The sequence below is a fragment of the Eptatretus burgeri genome, chromosome 16 (genome assembly GCF_056783735.1).
Source record: "Eptatretus burgeri isolate ZD-2024b chromosome 16, Ebu_testis_v1, whole genome shotgun sequence".
Lineage (NCBI taxonomy): Eukaryota > Metazoa > Chordata > Myxini > Myxiniformes > Myxinidae > Eptatretus > Eptatretus burgeri.
In genome coordinates, this window is record NC_140976.1 from 23,424,329 (window position 1) to 23,441,747 (window position 17,419).

The 17,419-nt window shown below is 42.9% G+C and overlaps 1 protein-coding gene across 6 annotated transcripts in view; it reads right to left on the reverse strand.

The window, feature by feature from the left end:
- Nucleotides 1–17,419, reverse strand: part of LOC147010706 (dystrophin-like) — a 1,018,488-nt gene that overhangs the window by 632,670 nt on the left and 368,399 nt on the right. For all 6 annotated transcript variants that reach the window (XM_085859617.1, XM_085859614.1, XM_085859615.1 and 3 more), the window contains one exon: nucleotides 11,815–11,970. In XM_085859617.1, the coding sequence (XP_085715743.1) occupies nucleotides 11,815–11,970 (156 nt within the window). The remainder of the gene's footprint in view (nucleotides 1–11,814; nucleotides 11,971–17,419) is intronic.

Sequence of the window (17,419 nt, forward strand, 5' to 3'; positions counted from 1 at the left end):
GGCGGCTGAAACCCGAATCATATGGAGGTTCCTCCTGATGTGACTCCATCTTTGCTTTTTACTTATTCGGGTTGCTTTTGATGACTCCAATGCAATATTTGGTCTTCCGTTTGATTACGTATGCATATGTGTATATACTGTATGTAGGTCTTGTGAATGACAATTGCAGAATAGAAAACTGCTTGGCCAATTTCCCTCAAATTCTGCATACGCGCTCAGGGTACCCAGGGTCAGACTCCATCAGTTAAGCTACAAAACAAATCCTTCAAATGTTGGAAGAAATCATGAAGCTTGGTCGTTTATATAATTTTGAATGGAGAATCATATAAAAAGAAGCCCCACTTTGGATCTTACCACAGGGTCAAGTTATTGAATATTATTTTATAAAGTAATTTATCAAAAGTTAGTGAAACATATGTAAATATATTACATGGCAGTATGTTGAGGATTTTTCACTTTAAAGGCAGTTTAAAATGTCTTTTCATTCTATTAGGAGGCATGAAATAAAAAAGAAATCCTTTTTTTTTTTCTACAAATTGTATTGATAAATAAACGCAGAGATCATTCCATTTTGGAATCCTGATCCACGTTTTGAAACGAACCAAGCTCGTGTCATGTTCTACCACCATATTAAATTTGAAGTCAATCGGCCATAGTACTGTTGAGTTACCACCCGGAAACCAAAATGTTGACGGACAGAGATGGACATATCAATCTGATCAATAGTCGGGTTGATTGCACGCAACCCGCCTAAAAAGTGTTCAAAAAGTAAAGATATGCATTGTTTTTTTCATGGGATATAAAGCTTTCTGCTCTCTCAACACAGTGTTCATTCCTGTTGGCAGTTTCCAGCCCAGGCACCGAGTGCAGAGGAGAGAAGACTGGCTTTACAACACTTGCACAGTCCTCTGCAAGCCTTCTTGCAGACACAGTGGATCAGTTTTTGGTATGACTTGGTTGCTTCTGGTGGTGTTGGCCATTTTGGTGACCATCCTCCAGTGGTTGGTTCCCAGCTCCAGTCCTCTTGGGTGAGTAGCTCCTGCCTGGCGACAAAGGTCTGCCCCCCAGACATATCCAGCTTGATAAGGTGCTCTCTTTGTGTGTCCCAGGATGGCACCGTGAGTTGGGGGTATGTTCTCAATGCTCCTGGTACCCTGGGCAAACAGCACCTGGCAGGCATGGCTTACTCTGCTGAGGGGGCATGTGCATCTGTACAACAGGACCACAAATCTTTCAATGTATGCAGCATCCTCCTCAGATTTGTTTGGGGCTGAGTGGAAAGAGTACAAAAAGCTGGTGTCACATCGTAGTAAGCTTTCCATGTCTCAAAGGTAGTTCTCTTTCTAAAGCCAGCTAGTGCTGAAACCCGTGCCACATCCAGTGACAGTGTGAAAAGAAAGGCAATGCCTTGCAGGTTCTCGACCCAAGTTAATTAGCAACGGTGTGGGCTGGAATATATCGAGTATTTTCCAACCACAAATGCAATCCACAGCTCCTGTTTGCTCATCTTCAGTGCATTTGCTGTTGCAAGGATCACCACAGCAGTGTCAACAGTTCTTTTCATTAGTCTTGAATAGACATTTCTTGTGACAAAGGCAGTGTGAAGGATGACCATGGTATCTGTTTCTTCATGGTTGCATGACACAATACCCAGTTTATCCATGACAGGTGGGCAGATAACATCCTTGTTGTATGTGCTAAGGATATCTGTGCCTTCCGGTGTCTTCACGTTCTCAATGTGCGTTGCCAAAAAGGCAAACAGGTCATTTTTGCTTTCATCATTGTGCAAGAATGTGTTCCAGTTTGATGGTAATTGGGTCGTTCGTCTCCTAATTCCCTGACCTCTAAGCCCCTCTGATGCTCTGTTTCAAGCTGCCGTCAACATATCTGTCCATAATAACGTCAAGCCATTTGACAATCTGTGCTTGTCCAAGTATGTGTAGCTCAAAGATAATTGACATAGTCCATGAAGGTTTTGTAGTTTATTGCTGGCAGCATGTTTATCATTGCAGCACCATCCAAGATCTTTAACCTCAACATCTGGTGCTTCCAGTTCTGTGTCTTTTTCAAGGTAGTGGAGAAGTTCTGACTTCTGTCCAACTTTGAGTCGACCAATGGAAGACAAAGAAGGAGGATAAGGCTGGTTCTCATGCTTGGAGAACTCCTCCAGATTGCCCTCTTTGGCTTGTCAGGCAATGTATAATCTGGCAAATAGATTGCAGGCAATGTTGAGGGCAGTGATCTTGGTATGGAACCTGCTCCGTGTTTTCTGAGAGGTTCCAAACAGAAGCAGATTATTCCTTTTAATGGTGTCAGTGATTGTCTTTGATGAAGTATCTCCTCCACGTAAGCCTCAGACTTTGATTGCCTTGCTGGTGAGCTTGGTCAAATGATTTGACATCACGTGCAGGCATAACAACCCTTGTATCTAGATTATTGAAGTGCATTATCTCTTCAGTGAAGGGGTTTCCCATTTTCTCGACAGCTGACACACGGACGTTGACATCCTTATCGAATGCCCTTTGAACGCCACACGTCTGTTCATGGAAGGGAGTGCCACCACTTTAGGTGTTCAAGAAAGTCTTCCGAAATGATTTCACTGCTCTTGCCACCTCCAGTCCTACAATAATCCACCACCTTAGAACTGAAGGGTTTTCCCCAAGTCCTACAGCACCTCCATCACCTCCATCACCTTTGATGATCGCGTTTTCTTGTTCGTGGTTGTGGTCTAGTGCTATCAGCGAAAACAGAATTCTGAACAACAAACTTGCCATCTTTGAATGCCTCATAGACGTCAAAGTGTTTCTCAGGCATGGCCAGCATGTCCCGTAGGTGCACTGGTAACCACCTAGCATAGTGAAGCTGATCCATGGTAAACATTCAGGGTACAAGCTGACCAAGTACTTGGACATAGGGTGGAAAGTTTCCCGAAGTGACCTCATATCCCATCACTATCAGTTCTACCTCGAGTGTGGTGGAGCAGTACTTGAATTGTGGGGGTTTTTCAGACTTCACTTTTGTCCATGTGGGGAAATCCTGTTGTTCACTATCTCCATGAAGTTCCATCTATTGTTATTACTCCAACATCATCATTTTCCACTCATGATGTGCAATATATTCAAAGCATAGAAATCACATTTATGAATACAAGAAAGAGCAGAAAATTCTTCTATGACGAGTATATATTACAAAAATACATTTCTTACAGTTAAGAATTGTTCGATTTCAAATGCCAATTGAAGCACTTCAGGCTTGCTCTTATATGATTCTGCATCTACGAAGTCATATTTCAATCAATTTTAGTGCTTTATTCGAAATTTGAACAATTCTTTCACGTTTTGTAGCTTGATCACTGGACTACCAGGTCATCCATACATACATCCATTGGGCCCATATTCTGCACTGAGCATCGGTGCCACCAAAATAGTCACCCGGGCGAGTCACCACTCCAACACAAGATGCTCAAGTGGCTCAATCATCCCAGCAAGCTGGTACTCATTTTGCTAACCTCAGATGGATGACAGGCAGAGTCAAACCCACCTGCTATTAATTCAACAGCCGAGCAGGATTTGAACTCAGGACCCTCAGACCCCAAGCCTGCCACCCTAACTATTAAGCCAACACCAGGCCATGGGCATTAAATTACCCCCTCTCTCCCACAATGGTGGGGAGACAAGAACTTGCAATTTTCTCATGTACATGTGGAATCGTGCAAGTGGTTCAAACCACCGACCCATGCTGGAGGGAGGGAGGTATTGCGGGTGGGGAAATGACGACAAATGGCATAGTGCAAGTGAATGAAGTCATTCACAGACAACATATTTCACTACTGGAAGGAATAGGTTGAAGGAAGGAATAGGCTTACTAGTTGAAAGAAAACTTAAGGACTTCATATTTTATAAATACTAGCACATTACACACACACACACACACACACACACACACACACACACACACACACACACACACACACACACACACACACACACACACACACACACACACACACACACACACACACACACACACACACACACAGACACACACACACACACACACAATTACATTTTTACTGTGAGTAAACTCACACATGCAATTCTGATGCCTAAACAAAACAGCCTTAGCCTCCCTCTCACAACTCCCTCCCTTCCTTGCTATCCCGACCCCACACCCTAACCCCAACTCTTCACCCTTCCCTTCCCAACCGTAAGGCATCTCTCCAAATTCAAGCCTTCTCCCTCCTACCAATGCTTCCTCTTCCCACCAAAAGTCCTCAACCCCAACCACTTCCAAAGCTGTCCCATCTTTACTCTCACCCTCCTCCCGCTCACAAAAGCAAACAGGCATTCCCTTTTCGAAACAACAGAATATGTAACGCTTTCCGCTCCCCTATCATGCTATCACCGACTTCACAGAAACCCATCACAGTCGCCTGTTCAACTCACAATTTGAAGAGAAAATAGTCGGAAACAATAGAAACTTGCATAACCTCTCCAGCAAAAGTGCAGCTTGAAAGGGTAAATGCTAAAGAGTTCTAAAAGGTAATTTTAAAGGGTTCTAAAAGGTTCTCGAGGGTTCTAAAGGGTTCTAAAAGGTAATTCTACAGGGTTCTAAGGGTAATTATAAAGGGTTCCTAAATTGGTAGCCATAGTTTCCAAATTGTGGTTGAGTCAGGTGAAATGTCCAACCAATGGGTGGAAATCACACGCACGCACGCGCGGACGCACGCATGGACGCATGGCTCCTTTTATAGTATAGACATGTTAAAATAGGGTCGAGTGGTTTCTTCTGAGTTCTGTAGTTCAACATTTCATTTGATCAATTCTGATTTTTTTTTTTAAACGGCCATTTACATGCTGTACCTACAAGTGCCTCCATGCAGCCATATTTAAGACAGGATGTGTAGCAAAGCTCTCACTGGTTTGCATTCCATTGTGTGGAGTCAAAAGGGCCATGACATTTTCAAACAAGTCATTTTTATGTGTAAGGCATGTGATGTATTTGATCACACAATCAGACAAAGGAATTTAATTTCATGACAAAGGATGAAAGTGGAACATTGCATTCACAATTAACCAACCAGCCAGGATATGTGGTGTGAGTCAAAAGGGAATCGGAAGCCAGAAGATCGAGTTCAAAGTAAGATTGGTTCTGCAATTTGGCAGATATAGCATCAGAATGGAGAAATCCTGTGCCCCCAAGTACTTGGAGGAAAAAATCTTACTGTAAGAGGCAATAAAGGTTTGTAATACAGAAGAGCAATTTCATGAACATGAACCTCCTCTACAAAAGCCACTGGCCTTTCAGTTTGAAAGCAATCAGTCCATACAGACAAGAAGAGGAAACAAAATGTCTGTTCCAATCTGCATTGGACAGACACAGCACTTAAGGCTATTGTGACCGATGTGGAAAATACCCGTTCAATGCACAGGCGAACTGTTATTCCCCCGGCATGTGCGATTCCAAACAATATACATCTCAAGAAGCCAGTGGATTTTAATTGGTTTCTGTTAGTCTCGCCCGAAGTCAAATGCAATGAAATAAAATTTAAAATATCGCGAAACGATGATATTCGCAGGCTGGTATGACAGCTTTGTGGTGCACTTGCTTTCGTCAAATTATTTTGTCTCGAGGTTTGATTTCCAGCATAAACCAATAAATTTGAAATTTAGTGCATAAAGTAGACCTTTTCGCCTTGCCCAGAATTGGCCAAGGCTTTGAGAGCGAGTTTTTTGTGTTCTTCTCTATATTGGCTCATCAGGACACTATGTGCCTGAAACCAACTTGGCAGCCCCGTGGGAGGGGTAGGGGGAGGCGAGGGAGGCATCATGTGGTGCGTTTCCAATGCAGCATTCAAAAAATAAAAATATATACATTATAAACAAGAAAAAGAGCAATCAGAGATTGCAGACCATCACCAGGACTTGTATTGGTAGTTTGTGTAGTTTTGTGTGGTGTATTTTCTATGGTGTTTGTGTAGTTGGTGTGTTACGTAATTAATGAGACATAATTAGAACTGCCACTTTATAACTGCTGCCAGTGATGAGACGTCCCACTTTGATGCAACCCTGCTTTGATCTGACACCTGACCCTGACCCATGACGTTTCTTTTATTATTATTCAATTGAATTCAGAATGGGATGAAAATAAATTCAATTCAAATCAAATGGAAGACCAAATAGGTCCAGTCCTGCATTGGAGTAATCAGAAGGAACCAAAAAAGCAAAAACCAAAGATGAAGTCATTAGGAGGAAGCTGGAGAGGATTTGCATTTAGCTGCTACTCCTCTCCCCTGAAACACATACAGACACAGCCAAGTGAGCCTTTTTCAAAAAAAGGAAAAACCCAGATCAAAAAATTAAATAATTCTGGCTGCCAAACTATGTGTCCGATCAATTTGAAATATAAAACGTGTATTTCCCATCATGACTCGATCAAAATTTTGAAGTTTCACGTCGATTGATGAAGTGGTTCCAGAGAAAACATTATTTAATACTTTTCCTAAATCCAATGCGGCTGCCAAACCATGTGACATCAATTATTCCGAAACAAGCTTGTACACGCACGGTTTGGGGAACATTTGTGTGAAGTTTTCCCTCGATCTGTCAAGCCATTCTGGAGAAGAAGATTTTTGTTTTTGGGTAAATCCAATATGACTGCCAAACCATGTGATATATGATGTCATATGTGTGAACGTGTTGTTACTCATGGATAGTCAGTCATATGTGTAATGTTTCGCCTCGATCTGTTAGGCCATCTCGGAGAACATTTTTGAAGGTTTTTTTTTTTTTTTAAACAATATGGCTGCTGAATCAGGTGACTGATGCCATCATCAATTAATTTTTTTCTGCAGACCATTTTATCCCTAGATGACCCTCAAAAATTTTCATACTGATCAGATATAGCATTCTACATATGCAATTATGACGTCATTACGAAGTCACCTATTACGTTAAAAAAAGTAATCATTTATTCCCCACAAGGAGTACTTTCCATGTGCCAAGGATCAATTTTTTCCTTGGTGCGGTTTCATAGATACAGAGGTCCAAATTTTTCCCGTTTTTTAGCTCGCCTGTTCGAAGAACAGAGAGCTATAGCGATACCCCCGGCGTGAGCGTCAGCGTCAGCGACAGCGTGAGCGTGAAAATGTTAAATTTTTTGATGCAAGTTATTTTTAACCTCCGCCATCGAAGATCGGAGGTAACTGTTTTCACCCCTTTCTGTTTGTTTGTTTGTTTGTTTGTTTGTGAACAGTATTACAGAAAAACTCCTCGACGGATTTCGAGGAAATTTGGTGGGGGGGGGGGGGTTAGGTATGGTCCAAGGATCATGCCATTAGATTTTGGACTTGGTCCCCCCCCCAAAAAAAAATGTTACAGAAAAAAAATATATATATTTTTTGCATTTCTACATGTTTTAAGTGATTTCCAACCCCCCCCCCCCCCAAAAAAAAAAATTGTTCGAGAAAAAAAAATTTTTGCAACTTTTTATTTCAACAAAATTTCGATTTCTTTTTTTGCATTTCTACATGTTTTAAGTGATTTCCAATCACCCCCCCCCCCCCCCAAAACAAAAAAAAAAGAAATGGAGAAAAGAACTATAACTCTGTCAGCACTGTTGACATCATCTATAATTCCAGCTATATAATCTGTGTGTGTCTGTCTATCTGTCTGTCTGTCTGTCTGTCTGTCTGTCTGTCTGTCTGTCTGCGACCGCCGTTTCTCGCCGACCGCCGGTCCGATCTCATTGACACTTGCCAGGAATATTGCCGGGGACCCGCGGATGTGCCTTTTCGAGTTTTGATATCGATCGGACGAGCGGTTCCCAAGTTACGGCCATTTATCGGTCGACCAATGACAAGACACGGTGCTATGACATCACGATTGACGTCACAATTAATGTTTATTTATTTATTAATTAAAAAAAAATTTGCACGATCGACGGTCCGATCTGATTGAAACTTGCCAGGAATATTGCCGGGGCCCTGCGGATGTGCTTTTCAAGGTTTGATATTAATCGGACGAGCGGTTCCCAAGTTACGGCCATTTATCTGTTGACCAATGACAGGACACGGTGCAATGATGTCACAAATGACGTCACAATTAACGTTTGTTTATTTATTTATTTATTTTTTATTATTTCTTTTGCACGATTGAAACTTGCCAGGAATATTGCTGGGGACCCGCAGATGTGCCTTTTCGAGGTTTGAGAGAGAGAGAGGCTGCACATACTGGCACTCACGTACGGGCACGCACCTAAGGCCCGCCCCTACGGGCCCGTACTAGTCTATCTATAATTCCAGCAATCTCTGTGTGTCTGTCTGTCTGTCTGTCTGTCTGTCTGCGACCGCTGTTTCTCGACAACCGCCAGTCCGATCTCATTGAAACTTGCCAGGAATATTGCCGGGGACCCCCGGATGTGCCTTTTCGAGGTTTGATATCGATCGGACGAGTGGTTCCCAAGTTACAGCCATTTATCTGTCGACCAATGGCAAGACACGGTGCTATGACATCATGAATGACGTCGAAAATTAATGTTTATTTCTTTATTTATTTATTTTGCACGATCGATGGTCCGATCTGATTGAAACTTGCCAGGAATATTGCTGGGGCCCCGCGGATGTGCTTTTCAAGGTTTGATATTAATTGGACGAGCGGTTCCCAAGTTACGGCCATTTATCTGTCGACCAATGACAGGACACGGTGCTATGACATCACGAATGACATCACAATTAATGTTTATTTATTTATTTATTTATTATTATTTCTTTTGCATGATTGAAACTTGCCAGGAATATTGCTGGGGACCCGCGGATGTGCCCTTTTGAGGTTTGAGAGAGAGAGAGAGAGAGAGGCTGCACATACTGGCACTCACATATGGGCACGCACCTACGGGCCTGTACCAGTATTTAATGAATAAGATATAAGGTTCACTTGAGTGACCCAGCAGTATTGGCGGCAGAGGTTTTGCACTCTCCCGAGTGCTCCCCCTCTCGTTTCCTTTCTAATGTTTTTATCTACCACACTATTTTTATACGCCCGATATATATATATATAAATATATATATATATATATATATATATATATATATATATATATATATATATATATATATATATATATATATATATATATATATATATATATATATATATATATATATATATATATATATATATATATATATATATATATATATCGGGGCGTATTATGCGATACCGGTCGTCCTTCCGTTCCTGTCCGCACTCTAACTCCCAAAGTTTTCAACTTTCACGTTTCATATTTGGTACATAGGTACAGACTATGGAGACGGTGTGTCACGACATAACTTCGTCATCTAAAGTGGTTGCCATGGCAACCGGGATGCTGTTTTCCATCCGTTCCTGTCCGCACTCTAACTCCCAAAGTTTTCAACTTTCATGTTTCATATTTGGTACATAGGTATAGACTGTGGAGACGGTGTGGTGCGACATACGTTCGTCATCTAACGTGGTTGCCATGGCAACCAGGATGCTGTTTTCCATGTAGTAGCACAATTCTGTATATACCTTCTTGTTCGGGCATATATTGTGCTCACTTGCGCCTTTGTTACTGATTACAATATACAAATACATATATTGCTTTATAATTATACTTCACTGCAATGCTTGATAAAAAAATATTAATTATTAGACTCATCTTTTAAAAACGATAAATGTATAAACAGGCGAGCATTGGGTGGCTTTGACACCAACTCTGGTCTAACATGGCTGCCACACTACATGACTGATGACATCATAATTGTCATTACAACATTCCACATAAGTTGTCGCACCAATGGTGAAAACTTTGTCTCAATCTGACAAGCAGTTGTGGAGAAAAACATGAAAGTTCTGTGCGTGGACAAACAAACAAAGACACGCAGACAGACAGACAGACAGACAAAGAAACAAATGAAAAATCACTCATAGAGCGACAACATGGTGAAGCGGAATGTCACTTCTTAGAGAACATACCTCCGCCAGACTGAATAGTGAATAGTTTACATTTTGAATGGCACTGATAGGTCGGATCTGATTCCGGACCTTAACCAAAGTCAAATCGGCTTGTTCTTGTCACCCAACCAACAAATCCACCTAGTTTTGTCACAAGTTGTCCACAACATTTCGAAATAACATGCTACATATCATTTTTGGCCCCATCTCTCAATGGTGAAGAATCACTTAAAAAAATTCTCAGATCCGGATTTGGATTTTGATCTTCACTAAAATTGTCATTGCCGTCCTTGGCCAGTCACCTACACACACAAAAAAAATTCAAAACAATTGCTTGAAAACTGTGACCAAAAATCGTGTGACAAACAGGCAAACAAACAGACAAACATACTTGGCAAAAACATTTTTTTGCCAAGTAACAAACGGACCCAAATGCAATGCCCTCTCCTTCGGCGAGGGTAAATAACAGGAAAGGAGGAAGGGGAGGAAACAGTTACAGATCTGCATGGGGAACACAAGAGAAAGTAACCTGGACAACGACACATAAACCTAGTGCAAAAAGTACAATGAATAACTAGTCTAGCTGGTGAAGGCTAGTGTCTATCTGTGTCAGCAGACAGGTAGAAAGATGGATGAAATCAACAGGAAGTTGAGTGAAGTATGGTAACCATCGTGGGAAACAAGGAGAAGCTGACGTTTAAGGGATTAAACCCTTCGTAGGGGTAAAATAGGGAGGACGTGGGAACCTCTTGCTCTAACAAAGGGTGAACGCCTGAAACGTCGGCTTCGCCTTGCTTCCCACGGCAATTTAGTAAACGTCAATCAACGTTCTCCTGAGTCCATACATCTTGCAAATCAGAGAGTTCATAGAACACCTTACCCCATGAAGTCTTGAGAAAAGGGACATGTGAAGGGTCTTTTCAACTCTTGCTTTGCATTTCCAAACACAACCTAGATTTCCTGTGTGCCACGATTTTGTCTGAATCTCAATATTTCTCAACACTGAAAGCGCGAGCAGCAAATTCATTTGGTCGAGATGATGTAAGATGGAGTAATATTTTGTCAAAGTAATGCTAAACTGAAGGCTATTGAAAGTGTGAAGAAGGTGATTTGTGTTCCACAGTGTTCAAGTATATAATTCAATTGAATTTAATATAGTCAAGGTTTTAAAGGAAGTTGGAAAAATCTTTTTTCAGAGTTGACCGCCGTTGATGCAGTTTACATGGTCTTTTACACCACCTTGTTGAACACATTACATTAGTTCTTTGTACCTTTTGTTTCTGTCCTTGATGACATCCCTAAAAAGAGCAAGTTTACTGTTTGGAATGATTTTCAAATTTGTTTGACTGCCAGACAGGCAGACAGAGTAAAAAAAAAATGTACTTTACTTTGTGTGCATGTGCGATCGGGACTAGATTCCGTACAGTTTTACCAAATTCAGAGCCAAAGTACTGCTAAACTGCAGGTTCGTGTTCCGATTCATGTTTCGATTTGTGTTCCCCCACTTTTCAAAAATAAAGGGTCCAATTTAAATGAAGTTCCTCGATCATATATATGGACTGACGTCCGGAGACTAACATGAAGAGTGAACCTATTGCTTTACCACAGTATGTGCTGTGAGCGTGGGGTGACAACACATGTGAAGTTACTCAATGGGACAAGGAATTTAGGTTGTATCCGGTTGTGAAAACTCAAAACCAGAACTCATTATTGATTTACTTGTTTATTTATGGATGAAAATAAATATTTTGGTACCCTACGTATATGGTAAGTTTTTTTTAATTCTTTTTTACAAAATTAATCACAATTATAATATTCAACAATCTGCTTTCAAGCCCACCTGCTTGCAGAGTGCCTCCCAGCGGTTGTTCATGCTTGCCAAATCTGCTTTCATCGAAGCAGCCAGAGCAGGCCCTGCCTGGGACTGCAGTGCTTCTCCACTCTCAACAATTCCCTGCAGGTTCTTCTGCAGCACTCGTGCATCGTTCAGCAGAGCCTGGCATTGACAATGAAATCTATCACATTTCTTTCCTTCAAAATTCTCATGCTTGGAAATGCATATGGTTTCATTGTCTACGAGCGGCACTCCTTTTATTTAACACCGACGACAAATTCTGACTGCCATTTCATAATACGTTTTCATCTAGTATATCAATACTTCTCGCTCTTTCTTGAGCCTCGATCTCTGTGTTAAAAAAAAACTAATAATAACGGTCTGCGTTCAACCAAGCTCATGCAAGGTGGTCTCACACATGGGTGGCCCTCATGGGACGCCAACTTCCCAGAGATTTAGGTTCCAAGTTTTTCCATCAAAGCCGGATCTTTCTACAGCCAAATCAACACATGCTTATTCATGACATAAATATTCCAGATATAACTAATCTTAAAGACCTTACTGCTGACAGGATAGCTCAAAAACAACTCACTTGCCTTCAAAGCCATCTTGTCTCAATTCAATTTCTGAACCAATTGTACATTCTGATCACCATGGTACTTCACAGGCAGGGCCTTGCATCAATTAGTAAGCCATTCATTGGAAGGGACATTAAGCTTGCTGTCCAGCCTGCTAGCATTCGCTTGTAGGCATTAAAGATCTCACTGTACCTTTTAGAAAGACGAGTGCGTTGTGTGCCAATACATTTGCCACATTCTAAATTCCTGCCCTGATTTAATTGGGGGGCACTGCATCAGCACCCGAACAGACCCTCGTCCCCCCTCCCTCGCCCCATGCTCAGAAATGATGCACAGCCAGATGCTGCACATTATGCAACAATGAGTCTCAAAATTGTTCCCAAGATTATACATCCCAAAATAATGAATGGCCAGTTAATAAGCAGAATGAGATGGGAAAAAAGTGATTTATTGAACGAATTACACAACACGGGGATGATGTAACATCACTCACTTCACTATTAAAATGATTCATTTTGCCTTCCATTTTGGACTGTTGAAAGTATGACAGACACATCGGAGTAAAATGGGGAGAAATGGATTTTCCCAATAACCCAAACTGTTACTCAGCGGAGTGCAGCAAGCATTCTGTCCACAGATCAATATCCTCAAGCCTTATTTGAGTTCATGCAAACACAAGCTTGTGGTCACAGCCCTCCTGGTTTGCCATCGATAATCACAGGCATTATCGAGAGATCAATGGAATCATGTGGCTAAAATGCTTCTGGTGAAGATGGAACGAACGAACTCCACTGTTGAAAGATGGAAAAGATGGAAAGAAAGACACAGGGTTTGCATTTTACCAAATGGCCTCGCATGCAGTCGTCACACAAAAGCTTATTTGGGCATTGTGATGTCTACCCACTTTCTGGACATGATAAACCTCAGTTTGTTGGTGCTCGAACTGTCTGCGGGCATATATTATCACTGCGTTTTGGATAAAAAAAAATAATTGTTGATATTTATTGCTTTCACCCGTGAACACTGTGACTAATTAGAACTGAGTAGGGTTTGTGCAGGGAGTTGAGGGTTTACAAAGTTGGGGGTACCATGGAGACACAGCTGTGATAGTTGGAATGGCCTTCGTCAATGTTACCAAACTTAAAAAGGAATAAGCATTTGCAGTGTGGCGAGCATGTTTTACAAAAAAAGCAAAATATGTTTTATTAAATTTACCAAAGGGACAAGGACCCCGTGGCCGAGGCCTTCAATACTCGTAGACTCTCAAACGGAGGGATTCAGCAAGAACAGTCTGATGCGCACGACTTAAGGGAAGAGTATCAGACGGACATTCCCCGAGGGTAGAATTGGCCAACTGTCACGTGAATTCTTCCTGCTCTTTATTGTCCGTTTGGTATTTCGATAAGTGACCGGGGCCAAGATACATAGATACATACATGATGGTGGTTTTACAAATCACACAAAATATGTGAATGTCAAGTGAATATAATGCAGATTGTGGTCACATACCTGTTTGTGACGTCCACTTCCGGTCAGGTGGACACAATTTGTTTCGCAACATTTCCCATTTGAGTCAATATAACAATATGGTCTTCAAGACAAATGTTCACAACCATCTCAGATCATCCCCAATCCAAAACCATGATCTTTTATAAACTCGTTAACTCCCACTACCCCTTCTCCCCCATGCTTGGCCTTCAGCTCTGCTATTGGTGTTTCCCCCCTCTCTCTGCTGGTTCCTTTTGTCCAATTGCGTCCTGATCTGTTCAGTGTACTCATAGGCCGACTCTCTCTTCCATGAGCCTCGACTTTATATAATAATGTTGCAGTTCTAGGAACTGCATGCCTCCAAGACAATGGCATCCAACATATAGTGGTCCCAAGACAGTTATTCCATTAATATACATTTAGATAGTCCTTTCCCTTTTGTCTAGTGGGTCAAATGGGACGTGCGTTGCAGGGATCTCATAGCTGGGTTTGCTTACACCACTAAACTTCATTTCTACTCTTCTTTTCTGCTTATCCCTGAGATAAATCCCAATTTGTGTCCTCGCAGGAGCCATCACATGCAGCACGTGCCGCGGCCGGGGGAGGGGAATAGAAAACCGCAACGACAACATGAGCATCGACAGCGCTGCTGCGAGGAAACGGCGATATCCTCGGACGAACCTCTGCCGCAAGCTCGAGATGATCGTCTGACGTTTCCAATGATCTGGGATGAGATTACCGGTTGCATTGAAAAGGCATACAAATGAATATCTCTTAAAGAGGCTGCACGGATGTGGTTTTGCACAACACAGAAGCAAATGACCCAATATCGGCAAGAGCGTGGCTAGTAGCTTGGTGCCAATAGCCACATGGTCAGAGGCCGATAATAGTAAAACGACAACCACGCCACGTTGTGCATGATACGGGAGGCGCGTTCTGTTCGACCTATTTCTGGATTTAATTAGATCGGCTTCTTCTTTTCCCTCCAAACCCCCATTTCATTATTATATCCGATCGTTTCCCTCAAATCCCGACACAGATCGGTGTTAGCCCCACGCACACGATAGCAGAACCGGGCGAATGAGAGCGCTGACCGCGTGGGCCATGGTGGATCCACGCGAACTGCGCAAACCATGCATGGATTTATCCTAACACTTTACCGTCAGTCCTCGCTGACGGCCACGGGTGTTCCCCACAGACGGCGGACATTTCCTTGCCTCTCCGGCCAGTGAAGCCGCGATCAGGCAGAAGCGTGTTGCGCAGTCCAGATTGTTCGGGCCACGTGACAAATCACGGAGTAGGCATTGATCAGTGCTAATCAGAGACGCCCGGGAAGGCATGCGGGACCGACACGACCCTCAGCCGGTCGTCAGGCCATGGCCCGGGGGTTCTTGCAAGGCAATTCATGACGAGGAGTTCGGTGTAGGCGATTCATATCATGACGTGAGGCTGGAGCGAGACATTTTCACGGCTTGGGGGCCATCTTGCCAGAAGTGGAATGTTGCCACTTCCGGCCATAGCGGCCAGGCCACACAGGGGTCGGGGCCAATCAGAGCGCCCGATTTGGGTAACGACGCATCACTCCGGGGTAGCCCCACGCCCCGCGGGGCCTATAAAGGTCGGAGCGGGGCCGTTCGTTCTCTCTCTCTCTCTCTCTCTCTCTCTTCCCTTCTTCGTCTCCCGCATGCGCTGGACTTTGTCATCGCCTGAACTCTGCCCTACTGTCATCATTGCCTGGACTCCGCCCTCCTGTCATCATCGCTTGGACTCCACCCTTCCCAACTCAAGTCTCTCCTTCACGCTGACGGTGGCATCTCAACACTAGCTGCATGAAGCCCCACGAAGCGAGAGACGACGTGCCAGCTGTCAGGGAGATATCGCACCACGGAGCAGCCCCCAAACGTATTGGTGGCACGTTCGGGCAATCAATTGTACAAGGTACCGAGAGACCGTAGCCTCAAATCCTCTCCCTTCTTGCTTCAATAACTTCTCTTCATTGGGTTTTGTGTTTGTTTGTGTGTGTTTATGTGTGTTTGTGTGTGTTTGTTTGTGTGTTGTCCTGGCACCTGTCCCCGTAAGTTAAGATTGCAGAAGATTATTATTGCGGGTTAAGTCTCCTCTGTGTCTGCTTTTGTAAGTTGCTTGTATATTGCCGCACCTCTAACCGTTCTTTCTATCCCTGCATTACACACCCCAATAAAACTATTAAATGTGCCACATACCTTTCCTCGCCCCATTGTAAATAAATCATTAGAAATGTTCCCAGCTCGTGTTTGTCTTTTCATTCATTGATCGAGCATGGTCCGAACCCTAGCATAGCCGGGACTTTATTCCCAACGATCCGTTCTTTTCAGCTGGTACGTTCCTTGGCAGTGTCGCTCGGCTGCATCCGATCAGGTAAAGTCATCAGATTCGGACAAGGCGTACCGAGGGCGTGTTCCCCGGTAATTTAATCACATGATTAATTAGATAACCCACTTAACCCATAGACGGGAGGACCCTAGGTCACGTGGTTGAGTTATTGGCATCCACGGTCAGTTAGCGACCTGCCGCGTCACGGAATTATCCGTGTGTGATGGTCTGCAATTCCGGGGAGTCTGGTGGGAACCCGGGATAGCTCCTCCCCCCCCCCACCCCTCGTGGTCTTCTCACCCGACCCCCGGCCCGCAACAAATATATATATATATATATATATATATATATATATATATATATATATATATATATATATATATATATATATATATATATTGTCTAACAAGGAACTTCAGCACAGAAGGAAGCAATTAGCAATGGTTGCCATCCTATGGTTTTTTGCTGTATTTTGCAGCATGAATGCTGAGTTTGCTGTGTTTTTGCTGTGTGTGTTTGGTTGCTGTGTTAAATGCTGAGCATGAAGCAGCACGGACGCTCTAATCATTACACCACCGAGCATAGTTGGGTTATTGCCGTGGGCTGAGATTGCTGGTCTTAGATTTTGGAGACAAGAGCTGGGTTCACACAGCTAATCCATATAAGCTTGTCCAGAGTAATTTCCAGAAAAAAAGGTGCTCCGCAGTAAAAAAAAATTGTCTTCACATTAATATATTTAATGAGTCAGGCAGCAGATAGTGTATTAGTTGGCTTCTAGAGAAGGCTTGGTGGTGGATCATGTGTAAGGGCAATCAGCAGACCCGAGAGATACACGTTACCCCGATGTTCATCATTTTAATGTGAATGCTGCAAATGTTATATCGCCTGCGGAAAACTCAAGCTCTTCATCCTCTGCAGTGGTGAGAGGCAATCCTATTACCTCAAGATAGGGTTATTGTCATGGGCCAAGGAAGCATGTTGACAACTGTGCGATAATTGCTGCAGGAAGCGCCTTTGGAGGAAGCAAGTCATGCCCATCGGACAGAGAGTCAGGTTGAAAAAAATGTTTACACCGAAGTCACTCGTACTACAAATCCATGAACCCGGAAGAATAAACATTCTCAAGTTTTGACGTATAAATGTGTGTTCACACAGACTTCAGTGATCAAAACTTCAGATTTGCTCTGAACTAA